Raw genomic sequence first — 13,146 nt, forward strand, 5'->3', positions numbered from 1 at the left:
AGCGGTCCCAGGCAGCCACCCTCTGGCTCTGGCACTTCCCTGCTGTCCTGGAGCAACATCAGCTCCATGAGGGATGGGTGGAAGAGCCCCATGCCCACACCACCAGACCTTTCCTTCCCAAAGCACCACCAGCTCTCCCTGCAGACCAGCAGCTCTGAGCACTCCAAAACCCCTTCACAGCAGGTTGGGATCAGGGCAGAGCCACATCCCTACTCCTGGGGAGGCCTGGTCCAGGGGGAGCCAGTGCGCTGTCTGGGGCCACAAACACCCCCCCCTTCCTGCCTCAGTTTCTCACTGGTGCCCCCCAGCTGCCCCTGCATCGCTACCCCAGTGCTGTCAGGCCCACTGAGGTCTGCAGAGCTTCACTTAAAGCCTCTGCTTTGTTTTGCCTTTCTTTCAGCTCCTCCTTTCTCATCCCACTGGAGATAACGAAGAGCAGGGGAGTCCCTGGGGCTTGGCCACCCACTCCCTCCCTTTATGTCTTGTTAAAGACTTCCCTGCTGGGCTTTTGCTTTTGTGGTGCCTCTAAAGTGATGCTGTCTGCTTCTTTGTGTGCCAAAGCTTTCCTAAGGCTGGAGGGATGGAGGGGACAAAAAACTCACCCAAAACATCAAAAAGGCAGGAAGCCACAGTGATGGAGGTGGGGAGGTGATACAGGGCTGCTGGGTGCAGGTCATCCTGGGGCAATGTGGGACAGGGAGGGCTGGATGTTGGGATAAGGCAGCACTCTGTGGTGGGGGGGGTGGTGGTGCTGGTGGTAGCATGTCTGCAGAGCCCCAGGGTGGGTGCAGAGGCTAGGGCATAGAGCAAGCTCCCTGTGGCACAGCAGCAGTTGTGGGGGATTCTGAAGGAGGGCAGGGACATTCCCTGTGTCCCATCCAGGGCTGCCTTCCCCGGCTTGCCCAGGGCAGGGGCTGGCTGGTGTGAGAGGTCCCAGAGCCCTGGTGTGGTCCCGGACTCAAGCTGTGCAGTGACATAAACTCACCCACATTCACACTCCCAAAGGATGCAGTTATTGAGCAGCAGCTAAAATTAGAGCCTCCAGAACCTTGGTGCAGCCTCGTTCCTCCCTTCCAGCAGCCCTCTTGGTCCTCCCTGACTCAACCTGGCCAAGGTGCACCCAATCTTACACCAAGGGCCACCTTACCCGCCTTTCATGGTCCTAGTCCATATGACACAATAGTAATCCCTATAGACCTAAGAGAGAAGGGCTTTGGACTAAGGGCCTGTAGGGACAGGACAAGGGGGAATGGCTTTAACCTGTCAGAGGGGATACTGAGATGAGCTTTTCTTCCCTGTGAGGGCACAGCTTTCCCAGAGCCGTGCACTCAGCCTGTTCCAGCACCTTTTCCAGAGGGCTCAGTCCCAAGAGCCTGTGCTTTGTGTAGTTTGTGCCCTGAGGGGTTAAGCGCTGGGAGATCTGGTCTGGAAAAGGGAAGGACTGCATTTAGGAATTCCAGCCCAGTGGGTCAGGCAGAGGGACGCTGGGTTGGGGGGCAGGAAGGGGCGCTCCATCACTGCCAGGCAGCTGCGGCTCCGCAGGGAGCAAACGAGGGGGGACCGGACAGAAGCGCTGGCTGGAACGAGCCCGGCTGCTGCCCGGGTCCGCCCCGCGGGAGGCAGGGCCCCGCTCCGTGCCCTGGGAGCCCGCCCCTGGCGCAGGTGAGAGGAAGGAAGCTGCAGGTAACGGGGGAGGAGCGGAGCGGGGTGGGTGCTGCTGGCAGGGAGCAGCCCCGCGGCCCTGCGCTGCCCGCCCCGGGGGCGAGCGGATGCTGAGGTCCAGGAGCCGCGCAGGTAACGGGAAGGTCCTGGGCAGTTGAAAGCCGCAGGGAAGGGAGCGCTGCTGCAGCGGGGCCCGGCTCGCTGGTGCTGGGAAGTACCTGGCGTGTTCTGGGAGCGGGTTTAGCTGCAGAGGATGGGAACTGTGTTGCCTGCACAGGGAAGGTTTTCCCCCTTTGCCCTTTGTGAGAGCTGCGTGGTGAAGGGCTGGGATCATCTTGGGGATGCCCTGTTCCTCTGTAGGGTTTATTTGTTGAACGTGGGTTGGTGTCCTCCGGGTGGCCTGAAAACCCTTTCTCCTAACCTGTCCACCTATCGATGTCCTTTCAGAATGTAACTTGCTCTTTGTGCCCCTACTGGACCTGCTCCATCCATGGTGGGACTGAGGGCTGCAGGGAGGAGTCTGAGCCTCTTTGTTTCTCCAGCTGTCCTGGGTGAAGCCCACACTCAACAAGCCAAAAGCTGTACCAGAGCCATCCTGTCCCCTGAGCTCTGGGGCCGAGCACAACCCAGCAGTGTGCAGACAGATGTTTGGGGATGGGGCTGCTGCCCACTGGGGCCAGGGGACATGAAGTCCCTGTGGGGATGCTGGCCCTGAAGAGGGGATGAAGCACTGTTGTGAGGCTGTGTGTGCTGCTGCTGGGCACTCCATATCACCATGAAAGTGCTGCTGAGCGTAGGCCTGTTACTGCGGGCTCTTCCCAAGCCCACACCCCAAACACCACAGGCTGTGTAGGTGTATCTGCCCAGGATTCTCCCTGTGCACTTTCCAGGTCTGTGTCTATCACAGCTGGGAGCCCAGCAGCGCTGCTCTGTTATCACTGTGGCCAGCCCGACTGTTCCCCCTCTCCCTGCAGTGAGGAGCTCTGTGCTGTGTGCTCCAGGCCCTGCAGCTGGAATGCTGCCTGTCCCAGGAAAGCTGGGCTCAGCAGGTTGGTGAGTGGCCCTGCTCACAGCAGAGCTGCTGAAACTTCGGGAACGGGCTCACACTTCCCTGCATCCTGCCCTAGGGAGCCTCTGCACTTTGGGCTGTTCCCGGCTGTCAGGGAGAGGTGGGGGGCCAGAGCATGGAGCAGGGACATGCAGCCCACATTCCAGGGGGGATGGCTGGGAACAGGACGAGGCTGAGCTTGTGGAAAACAGACCAGAGAAGCCGGGTGCCTGCACAGGGGTTGTCCTCATCCCTTTGGGTAAGGAACCAGCTCTCACCCTTGGGTTGGGTGTGCACCAGGGGCTGTACTGAGAGCCCCCAGGACACTGCCATTGGCTGACTGTGCTGCTGGCACAAGAGGCTTCCTTTGGCTCACCCACGGTCTTTCTGAAGTGCTCATCCTGTGTCCTCATCCTCTCCTTGAGGCAACGGGGGCTGCAGAGCTCAGGAAGCTGCATGGTTCCCAGCCCCTGGTGTGATGCGCTGATACCAAGACTGTTGTCCTGCTGATCCCAAGTGCTGAGCTAATGGCATCTCTCCTCCAAGCTGGAGGCAATAACTTGTACTCTGGTTTCTCCTGTGTTTCCTGGTGCTCACAGCCTTTGGCTGATCTTCTGCAAGGCCCTTTGTGTGTGTGCGTCAGTTTCCCTAGGGAAACTTGCCTGTCCCCATGGTTGGGGCTGGGTCTGCAGCTATGAGATGACTTCTCCTCATGTCCTCACCTTGCGTTTAGCTGCTGGAGCCCTCTTCCCCACCCAAGTCTGTCCCTGTCTCTTGTTGCAGTCTCAAACCATGAACTACGTGGGGCAGCTTGCTGAGACGGTCTTTGTCACGGTGAAGGAGCTGTACCGGGGCCTGAACCCTGCCACACTGACAGGCTCCATCGATGTGGTGGTGGTGAGGCAGCCCGATAACTCCTTCCAGTGCTCCCCATTCCATGTGCGCTTCGGGAAGCTGGGCGTGCTGCGCTCCAGGGAGAAGGTGGTGAGTGCTGTCTGCCCTGGAATTGGGCTTCTGTGCACTCGGGATCTCCCATAACCCATGGGTTAGGTGGGTTATGGGTTTGAGGGGAATGGGAGCCCTGCTGAAAGCGGGGCTTGCCAATGTTTGAAGGGGAGTCTGGGTGGCTGTCATCCCCATCAGCAATCCCAACCTATCTGCTGCTTTGGGAAATGCCTTCCTGCTCACCGATGGGTGACAGACAGGCTTCTTCTGCCCCTTGCTAGGTCGATATTGAAATCAATGGGGAGCCTGTGGACCTGCACATGAAGCTGGGTGACAATGGAGAGGCTTTCTTTGTCCAGGAGTTGGAGGAGAATGAGGTTGGTGATGAAGAGCTGCTGCCGGTCTGTGTTCTGCTGTAACCACTTGGAACTGCAGGGGTGAGGTGCAAGGAGCAGATCTGGATTGCTCCTCTTCCCTAGGGTAACTCCATTATCCCTCTGATGCTCTGTGTGTCCAGGTAGGTTCCTACTCAAAGGACATTGCAGGCAGTGTGGTGGATCTGAACTGTAGAGCACCCTGAGGGCCTGAGTATCTGAATCCCAGTCTGGCCTCCATCAATGGGCATGGCTGCTGGCCAGCCAGGCAGATACCTTGAAGCTTGGCCTCTTGGGGATCTTGTGATAGGGATGGGAGGAAGCCAGAGGCTGTGGCAGGCTGCCCACTCCACTGGGAAGCAGGATGAGACTGGCTGTGGCTGCCAGAGCTCTTGGCAGCTCCCTCCCAGGCAGACTTGTGGTCACTGCTGGCTTGGGCTGGGTTTGAGAGCAGGGAGAGGGCTCTAGAGCTGAATCCCAGCTGCAGTCTTTGTAATTCTGGTCTTGTGGTGCCATCTCCTGCCTGCCTCTCCTTGCCCACGTTAAAGATGTCTTCAGCATGTGGCTGGATGCCCCAAGGTGTTTGTGGTTTGGGTTTTGGTTTGTGGCTTGGATTTTTTGTGTGTCACCCATGGTCACCCCGTCCCCCCCTCCCAGTTGTATGTACAGAGCATTTCCTTTCAGCCCTAGCCACAAACCCACCCCCAAATTGAGAGCTTCATAGGATCATCTAGGTTGGAAAAGGCCTTTAAGATCACCAAGTCCAACGATGGTGTTGGTTGTGCTGGTGTTGCATAGGCAAGAGCCATGAGCTGACAGGCTGGGAAGGAGGGTGCTGGTGCTGATGGGCCCTCCCATTCCTGCTGCAGGGCAACATCCCTTCCCGCCTCTGCACGTCCCCCATCCCCATGGAGCAGAGCCTGGAGGAGGATGCTCAGCCCTCTCATGGGCAGGAGGACACCAGCATTGAAGTGACCTTGCACAAGAGGAGGCGACGCAGGAGAAAGCCCAAGAGGAAGGAAGGGTCAGACTCACTGTTAGAAGGCTGCGAGGAGACCAGAAGTGGGATGTCCGTGGAGGAGCCATGTGAGCTGCCAGCCCCAAGGTGATCATCACTTGCTGGTGCCCAGCAGAACTGAAACATGGGGAAAGTGTTTCCAAGTTGGACCCAGCCTCCTGTGGAGTAGAAAGCCAGTGGAAATGGGGAAGTTGGGGGTTGCCAGCTTTCCAGGAGAGAGCCTGGCGCCCAGGAGCAGCATCATGGACTTCTTTCCCTCTTTGCAGTGATTCAGTGTGTTTCTCCTTTGCTGATCTCCCTGAAGAAGGAACTGTGTCACTGCAGTCCCTGGAGGTGCACACTTACTCTGATGGGGAGCTGTCCTCTGTGGAGAGGTAACCGGCAGAGCCAAGTCACCTTGGCTTTGATGACAGCAGGGGACATGCCTTGTGGCTAGGAGGGTGGTATGGAAAAGGGACTTGGGAGTGGCAGGAGAGGGGGCCCCATATAGTGTGGCTAGAGGAAAGCTGAGAGCCCCCAAGTGACACTCCTGGCCATGGTCACAGACACAAAGAGCCTGTGTGTACAGGACTCTGCTGCTGAGCTGCTTCTGGACCACTGGTGGCACAGCACTGCTTCCTCAGGCCTCAGCTTACAGAGTCACAGACTGGTTTGTGTTGGAAGGGACCCTAAAGCTCATCCAGCTCCAACCCCTGCTATGGGCAGGGACACCTTCCACTGGAGCAGCTTGCTCCAAGCCCCTGTGTCCAACCTGGCCTTGAACACTGCCAGGGATGGGGCAGCCACAGCTTCTCTGGGCACCCTGTGCCAGCGCCTCAGCATCCTCACAGGGAAGAGCTTCTGCCTAAGAGCTCATCTCAGTCTCCTCTGTTTCAGTTTGAACCCATTAGGGTTCAAGCCACAGAACTTGTTCATTTGTAAGTGACAGCCTCGGGGCAGAAGTGACCCTATAGGAAAGCAGCCTTACAGGGCTCTTGGCCCTCAGTGTCCTTGCAGTGAAAGCATGGGGCTGTCGAGTAGATGAGGTCTCACTGCCTTTTCTTCTTGTAGCCCCATCCTGAGCCATCCATCCTCTCCCAGAAGCGATTCTGAGCTGGAGATCAGACCCCAGGAGAACTTTGCTCTGGGGACTGGGTCCCACATGCAGTGGACCTGGGGAAGGCTCCCTCAGGTGAGTCCCTGCTCTCATTTTTGTCCTGCAGGGCTGCAGAGAGTGGAGGAGGCTGTGGCCAGGCAGCCTTGGAGGAGGTGTCCTCTAAGCAGGACTGATGCTTCGGGCAACTTTCTGTCCTCAAACCTGTTCTTCTGCTTTCTTTAGGTGAATAAATCCGAACAAGTTGAACCAGCCAAGTCTACCAAGACCATTGCTACTGCAGAAACCACAGTCTCTGTGGCACTGGCCCCAGAGAACAAGGCAACCCATCTTGTTGCCACCTCTGAAGGTCTGGGAGCAGATCCATGTCCAGCAGGACCTCAGGCCATACCCTGTTCCACTGCTGTGTCTGTTGTGGAGCCAACACCTGCACCACAGAATGGGAATGGCTTCCCTAGGCTGCAGGATGTGAGCCATGTGAGGGCAGAAACCTTGCTGGACACCCCCTTGCCCCCACAGGAGGGAGGCAGGAGCATGGTGCCCGAGGTTCAGCCAGGTGATGCTCTGGGGCAGGTGAACTTGGAGGGCCCTGAGCCCCATCTGGGAAGCCAGAGGAGACAAGGTGGGTGGTGACTGGTGCTGCTGGGAGCCCCGGGTGTACCTGACCTGCATGGAGGGCCGGGTTCTTCATTCAGCGTAACTTCCCCAGCACTGCCCTGGGTACTGGAGGTGTGTTATGTGTGCTTTGCCCTCTCCTTGTGCTACCAGCTCCTTTGTTTTGAAGAGACATTCCTCAGGTTCCCTCCTTTCAGGGGATCCCCAGGAAGGTTTCTTGCCTTGTGTTTCCTGAGGTCCATGCTTGGATGCCTCTGCTTTTTGCATGTTTGGAAGATTTCTCAGCAGTGTAGACCATAACTTAACTTGGCAGCACCTGGCCTGGCTTGTGTCTTCATCCCAAGCATACCAAGCCAGGCTGAAAATCACAGAGCAAAGGGTGATTCCCTTGACAGCGTATTTAAGAATTTTTGTCCTTGTTACCTGTTCTAACCAACCTCACTCTTCCAGGCAGCGTAATTTGAGAATGAAATTGTCTCCCTGAAGAAGAGACACTTGGGATTCATCATTGGACAAAGAGGGAGATCACAAAGCGTTATCTTGCATGGTGCTAACTTCAAACAGCACCTCCATGTTGCATAGCAGTACATAGGCAGGAGTCTGGCCCCCACTTTGTGTCCTCTTGGAGAGTGGTCTCATGTCAGTGCAGGTGTCTTGTGGTACTTCTATTGCTATTGATTTAAGGCAGCTTTTCAAGTAAGAAATGAGATGCTCTCTTTAAATGATGTACAAATATGCTAGGGGAGAATGCCATTAGCTTCCTTGATAGATGCTAAGGTGGTTGGAAAGGAGTTTCAGCTGAGCTCTCTCCCTTCTGTCTGTGCATTAAGGAGCCATCAGAAGTCCCCCCGTGGCTCCCAGTGAGGCTTACCTGGCAGACCCCTCCAGCCCTGCTGAGGAGCAGGCAGCTCCGTGTGTCCCCAGCAGGTGAGGGCTGTCCCTGCTGGCAGAGCTCAGACCTTGTGCAGTGCTCTTGCAGCAGATGTGTCCAAAGCTATTGCTGACGCTGCCCCGTTTGTTCTCTTGCAGTGACCCAGAGCTGAGTCCAAAGCCCATGGTAGCCCCCAGCAGCGCTGTTTGTACCCAGCTGCCCCCTCATGTGCCTGATGAGAGCCCCACAGCTGCCGAGCTGCTGCCTGCGGCTGCCCTGTCACTCTGCGGAGGGCTGGGGGACAGCAGGCAGCTCTCTCATGGTAGGTGGGAGCAGAGGGGGAACCTGCTGCCCCCATGTTATGCACCAGTGGCGTGATGCAGCCTCTATCCCACCAGAGACGTTCTTGGAGCACATGGTCTCCTACCAGCAGTTTGCTGAGAATCCAGGGCTCATTGATGATCCGAACCTGGTGGTACTGCTCAACAAGAAGTGAGTGCCCTGCGCTTCCTGCTGCTTCATCCCAACAGCACCAGTGCGGTCCCTACAGCAGCACTCCAGTAGGAGTGGCACTCAATCCCAGACAGTGGTTATACCACAGCAGTTGTGGGAAGGGACCCTCTGGCCACACTGCAGGATGGTGATCCGGAAACAGCCCTTGCTCCAGATGTTTCTACCCTCTTGCTTCTTCCAGGTATTACAACTGGGCAGTGGCTGCTCCCATGGTTCTGTCCCTGCAGGCTTTCCAGAGGAACATTCCTGAGGTCAGTGGCACAACCCATTTACTGGCCATGCTTCTCAGCAGGACTCGAATTGTTGTAGTGGGGCTGCAAGAAGCCAACTGCCCATGTGGGGCTTTGTGAGCAGAGCTCCAGCCCAGCAAACTCTGAGGTCTGTCCTTCAGAGGGACCTCAAGGTGGCTTTAGCCTGCTGGCAGCTGAGCCTCCCTGGGCTGAGGGCTGCCTTCATCCCCTGTTCACAGAGCACCATTGACCAGCTGGTGAAGGAAAAGATGCCCAGGAAAGGCAGCAGGTGGTGGTTCTCCTGGAGGAGGAGAGAATTCCCATCGGAAGAGGTGTGTTTGAGCAGCAGCTGTGACACCCGTGTTCCAGGGGAGGAGGGCAGCAGGGTCCTGGGCATGGCCTGAGGCTGGGTACGAGGGCAGCCAGACCTGTTGGGAAGGTGGCTTGTGGAGGTTGCTGCTGTCCCCTTGGGTCTCTTAATGCCAGTGCCCAGTAATGTGGGGACATGGACCTTGTGATGGTGCCACATGCCCTTCATGCCACAGCCCAGGCACCACATGTGTGTGCTGGTCTCCCTGTGCAGCCACAGCACCAGGCTGTGGCTCCTCTTCCATGGAGCAGTGTCCTCATGAATTCAAGGGGGTTCATTGTCACCTCTGCCCTAGTATTGCTGCTCCAAGTGGCAGGAAAGCAAAGCAGCTCCTGCGCTTGGCACAGGGGTTCTCATGACACCACTCTTTGTCTGCAGCAGCAGCAGCTGGGGCCAGGGAAAGCCAGTGTGGGGATGCTGCAGCCTGACTCTGCTCAGCAGAGGTGAGTGCTTCCACCCCAAGTTGCTTTGGGAGCCTCTGCATGCTCCTGGTCTCTTCTTCTAAATGACCAGATATTCCTATGTCTATGGCATGTATGAGGGCAGAAAGCTCTGTTAAGGCTCCGGCTGACCCTGGTCCAGCCAAGTTCCTCCATGGCTACATCCTGGGTGGGTTGTCCTGGGTACCCTCCAGATCTCTCCTGCTGCTCACTGGGAAAGCCATGGTCTGCAGACTAAAGCCACCATGCTCTTCCCTTTGCATAGGCAGAAGGAGGGGTCATTCAGTGATGAAGAGCTCCTGTGCTCTGGGGACATATTAGCAATGGATGCTCCTGAACAGAAATCCGTGCCAACCTACAAGAAATCCCTGCGGCTGTCCTCTGAGCAAATTGTACGTACTTCACTGCTCCTTCCCTGCTTGTGTGTGGTGGGGTGAGACAACCCGCAGACAGGGATTTTGCTACTCCTGACTTGTGTTTTTATAGGGCACCCATGTATTTTACCCTGGGTGGCTACCCTGCAGAGGTTTAAGGTCTCTGGTCTGAGTGACAGTCTGGCCAATGGCAGGCCTTGGGCTGCCATGAACCCATGCTGATGTACTGCTTTGTTCCTCCTGTGCCCCAGGGAAGGCTGAATCTGCAGGATGGTCCTAATGAGGTGGCGTTCAGTGTGACAACCCAATACCAGGGCACATGCCGCTGTGAGGCCACCATCTACCTGTGGAACTGGGATGACAAGGTCGTGATCTCTGACATCGACGGCACCATCACCAAGTAAAGGGCTTTTCTCTTGCCACACATCCCTGCTCCTGATGTTAGGGAACATGTACTTGCAAGGCTTGTGCATGCAGCCAGGACGGACCACAGATCCATAGTGGTGGGGATGGGTATCCACCGGCTTGGATCAGCCTAACCTGGTCTCATTTCCTTCTAGGTCAGATGCTCTTGGGCACATTTTGCCGCATTTGGGGAAGGACTGGACTCACCATGGGATTGCTAAGCTCTTCCATAAAATCCACCTGTAGGTGTTGGATCAAGTGAAGCCAGGGCGAAACGGGAGGATGGTGGAGGAGAGGCTGGGTGGGAGCCAAGCGATTTGGATCCGACGCGGTTTGGGTTGGAAGGTTCTTAAAGCCCGTGCAGTTCCACCGCTGCCATGGGCACGGACACCTTCCCTGGGCTGCACACGGCGTTACCCGAGCGTGAGTGCCCTCGGCCGTGGCCGCTAGGAGGCACTGTGGGCCCGCGGGCCGAGCCGTGCGGCCGGCGGGGAGCGGGTTCAGGCTGGGTCCCTGTTGGGTCGCGCTGTGTCTGAAGCCGCCCGCTTGCTGAAGGGGTGAACACGTTCGGGCTGAACGGGTTCGAGCTCCTCGTGTTCGGAGGCGCAGGAGGCTGCCCTGCCCGAGGGCACAGCTCCGAGGGTTCCCTGTTCTCCCCCTAGGAATGGCTACAAGTTCCTGTACTGCTCAGCCCGAGCCATCGGCATGGCGCACATCACCAAAGGCTACCTCAAATGGGTCAATGAGCAGGGCTGTGCGCTCCCCAAGGGCCCCATCCTGCTTGCCCCCAGCAGCCTCTTCTCTGCCTTCCACAGGTAGCACATCCTGTCCTGCCGCCCTGCATCCCTGGGGATGGCACCCCCTACCCCAGGTTGATGCTGAGGGATGGCACAGCCTTGAGCTGTCTCTGCCCTCCCTGGAGCTGCCTGGGAAGCTCCTCATGCACAGACCCTCTCTTGCTCTTCACATCACTTCTCTGGCCTGGGCAGCCTGGCTGCCCGCAGTCCTGAGCAGCTGGTGCCATCTGACCTCTGCTCTGTGCTTCAGGGAGGTGATTGAGAAGAAGCCGGAGGTGTTCAAGATCGCCTGCTTGAAGGACATCCAGAGCCTGTTTGCCACCACGCTGCCCTTCTATGCGGCTTTTGGGAACAGAGCCAGTGTGAGTGGGTCTTGTGGGGAGAAGGGAGGGCTCGGGCTGGGGCGGTGGTGCCTGCCTGCAGCTCTCATGCCTCGCTGGCCTGCCTTGGGCAGGATGTCTATGCTTACAAGCAGGTTGGCCTGCCGGAGAGCCGCATATTCACGGTCAACCCCAAGGGAGAGCTGATCCAGGAGCTCACAAAGAACCACAAGTCAACGTAAGCAATGGGCCTGGTCCTTGGCATCTTTGGGTTAACCTGGCTTTAACCCCCAGAAGCATCTCCTGGAGTAGAAAGAAAACCCCAGTGCCCTCAATGCACCATCTGCCCCCATAGGTACGAGCGGCTGTCGGAGCTGGTGGAACTCATCTTCCCTCCTCTGGGCCAGAGTGGGAGCATGGCCCTGGTGTGCCCAGAATACAGCCACTTCTCCTACTGGAGACCCCCACTGCCTGCTGTTGACTTGGATGCCTTCTCCTGACCTCCTTACCTGTGGAGACTTGACTCAGGGTTCTCCTGTGCGTCCTCTGCCAGGATGGGATGCTTCAGCTGCCTCTGCTCCTCCCTGCTTGCTGCTCAGGCACTTTGAACTTCTCACAGGGGTCGTGTTCTGCACTAAAAACACTCAATAGGGGCCCAAACCTGCATTTACTAAAATGAAACTCCTTTAAGCTGGGTCCTTGCTTAATGTTCTGAACACCTTTAAAACCTGGCTCTTCATTAGAAGTGGTGGTGGGTCACTCACTGTCTTTTTGATGAGCATAACTATTGCTACCTCCAGTATGACTGGTGTTCCCACCAGTCCAGCTACCTGCAGATTGGATGCTGGTGGAGCTGTCTTGTGGCTTAACAGCTTGTCAAGGTGGCTGGAAGCTGTTTGGGTGTTCTTCACTAATAGCAATTACCCTGGGCTGCCTCTTGTGTGCTGTAGCCCTGGGCATGGAAGTGGGAGCCAGGCTCTGTGACCTTCTACAACTGGGGGTGAGTTTGTACCAGGTGACCTGCCAGGAGCATCATCTTGGAGGAGATGAGGTCAGGACCTGCTCCAGCTTCCTTGGCCTGTGTAGCCAGGGCACTAGAAAAGGACTTTTCTTTCTTTTCTCTCTTTCTTCTGCCTTCAGGTACTGGTGCAAACCTGGTTTCATGCAGGAAGCAAAGCCTGGGTTTATGTACATGGGGTGAAACTCCTGCTGCAGTCTCATGCTAGGGCAGGACCTTATTCCTGTGCCCTGGAGTGGAGCATTCAAGGAAAGCTTGGCTGCCTCAAAGCGGGTTAGGGTTGAGACTCAACTGGCCTGTACTGGGTGAGGGACCTGCTCTGGGAGCTCTCAGCTGTGACTGCCTAAACTGAACCAGGCAGGAGCACTGCTGAGCCCATTCCCCAGCCTGGCATCTGCATTTTCCTTCCTGTATCACTGGGGTGAGTGTAAATCTCCTCTGCCTGCCCTGTGGTGCAGCTCTGCTCTTGTGCAAGCCCTGTGCAGCACTGTGATCTGCAAACCTCAGCAAGAAATACTTTATTTTTGTCTTTTCCAGTACAAACATGTTTTCAGCTTTAAAAATCTGAGCAAATGTACAAGGTTTTAAACACAATAAAACACAGCCTTTTACCAGCATCACTTAGCAACTGCCTCAGAGCACTGCCTGTGCAAGGACAGCCCCATGGGCACCATCTCCTTTCCTCTCTGCAAGCAAAACCACAATAAAAATGCCCTATTTTTACGAAGTTCCTTCACTTTTTAAACATGTGAATAGCTGAGAACTGGAATACAAACTGTCCATAGCTTCAAGTGACTCGTCAGGTATAGTCCAAATGTAGCACCATTTTCCGGAAGGTCAGACTTCTTCCTTGTCCTGGGTTTGTTATGGCCAGTCCTGGTCCTTCTATGCTGGAGGCAGGCAATGCTGTTGAGCTGCTCTGCCCCAGCCCTAGGAAGGGGGAGCCTGGCCCTTGGCTTAGCCTTCTCTTTGGTTGTTCTCTTTGTAGTCTGTTTTCTCCCTGTTGTGAGAGGATGGGGATGGGGCTTGGGCAGGATGCTCCAGTGGGGTGAG

The 13,146-nt window shown here is 56.5% G+C and overlaps 1 protein-coding gene across 1 annotated transcript; it reads left to right on the top strand.

Moving 5' to 3' along the window:
* The first annotated feature begins 1,694 nt into the window (after positions 1-1,694).
* LPIN3 (lipin 3) lies at positions 1,695-12,820 on the top strand. Its single transcript, XM_031047635.2, has 19 exons — positions 1,695-3,694; positions 3,937-4,032; positions 4,899-5,134; positions 5,314-5,421; positions 6,098-6,218; positions 6,366-6,762; positions 7,586-7,682; positions 7,785-7,948; positions 8,025-8,118; positions 8,321-8,390; positions 8,609-8,701; positions 9,118-9,182; positions 9,445-9,571; positions 9,805-9,953; positions 10,114-10,200; positions 10,621-10,773; positions 11,006-11,117; positions 11,210-11,313; positions 11,431-12,820. Exons 1-19 carry the CDS (start codon positions 3,410-3,412, stop codon positions 11,573-11,575), a joined length of 2,703 nt encoding a protein of 900 aa, XP_030903495.2. The 5' UTR covers positions 1,695-3,409; the 3' UTR covers positions 11,576-12,820.
* Positions 12,821-13,146: the final 326 nt, after the last annotated feature.

The sequence above is a fragment of the Melopsittacus undulatus genome, chromosome 10 (genome assembly GCF_012275295.1).
Source record: "Melopsittacus undulatus isolate bMelUnd1 chromosome 10, bMelUnd1.mat.Z, whole genome shotgun sequence".
Taxonomy (NCBI): domain Eukaryota; kingdom Metazoa; phylum Chordata; class Aves; order Psittaciformes; family Psittaculidae; genus Melopsittacus; species Melopsittacus undulatus.

Excerpts from the sequence above, each read along its gene's own strand:
- LPIN3 (XM_031047635.2), top strand. The coding sequence starts at position 3,410 with ATGACTTCTCCTCATGTCCTCACCTTGCGTTTAGCTGCTGGAGCCCTC. Across the intron at positions 4,033-4,898 it reads AGGAGTTGGAGGAGAATGAG|GGCAACATCCCTTCCCGCCT; the intron begins GTTGGTGATGAA and ends TTCCTGCTGCAG. Across the intron at positions 9,954-10,113 it reads ATCGACGGCACCATCACCAA|GTCAGATGCTCTTGGGCACA; the intron begins GTAAAGGGCTTT and ends ATTTCCTTCTAG.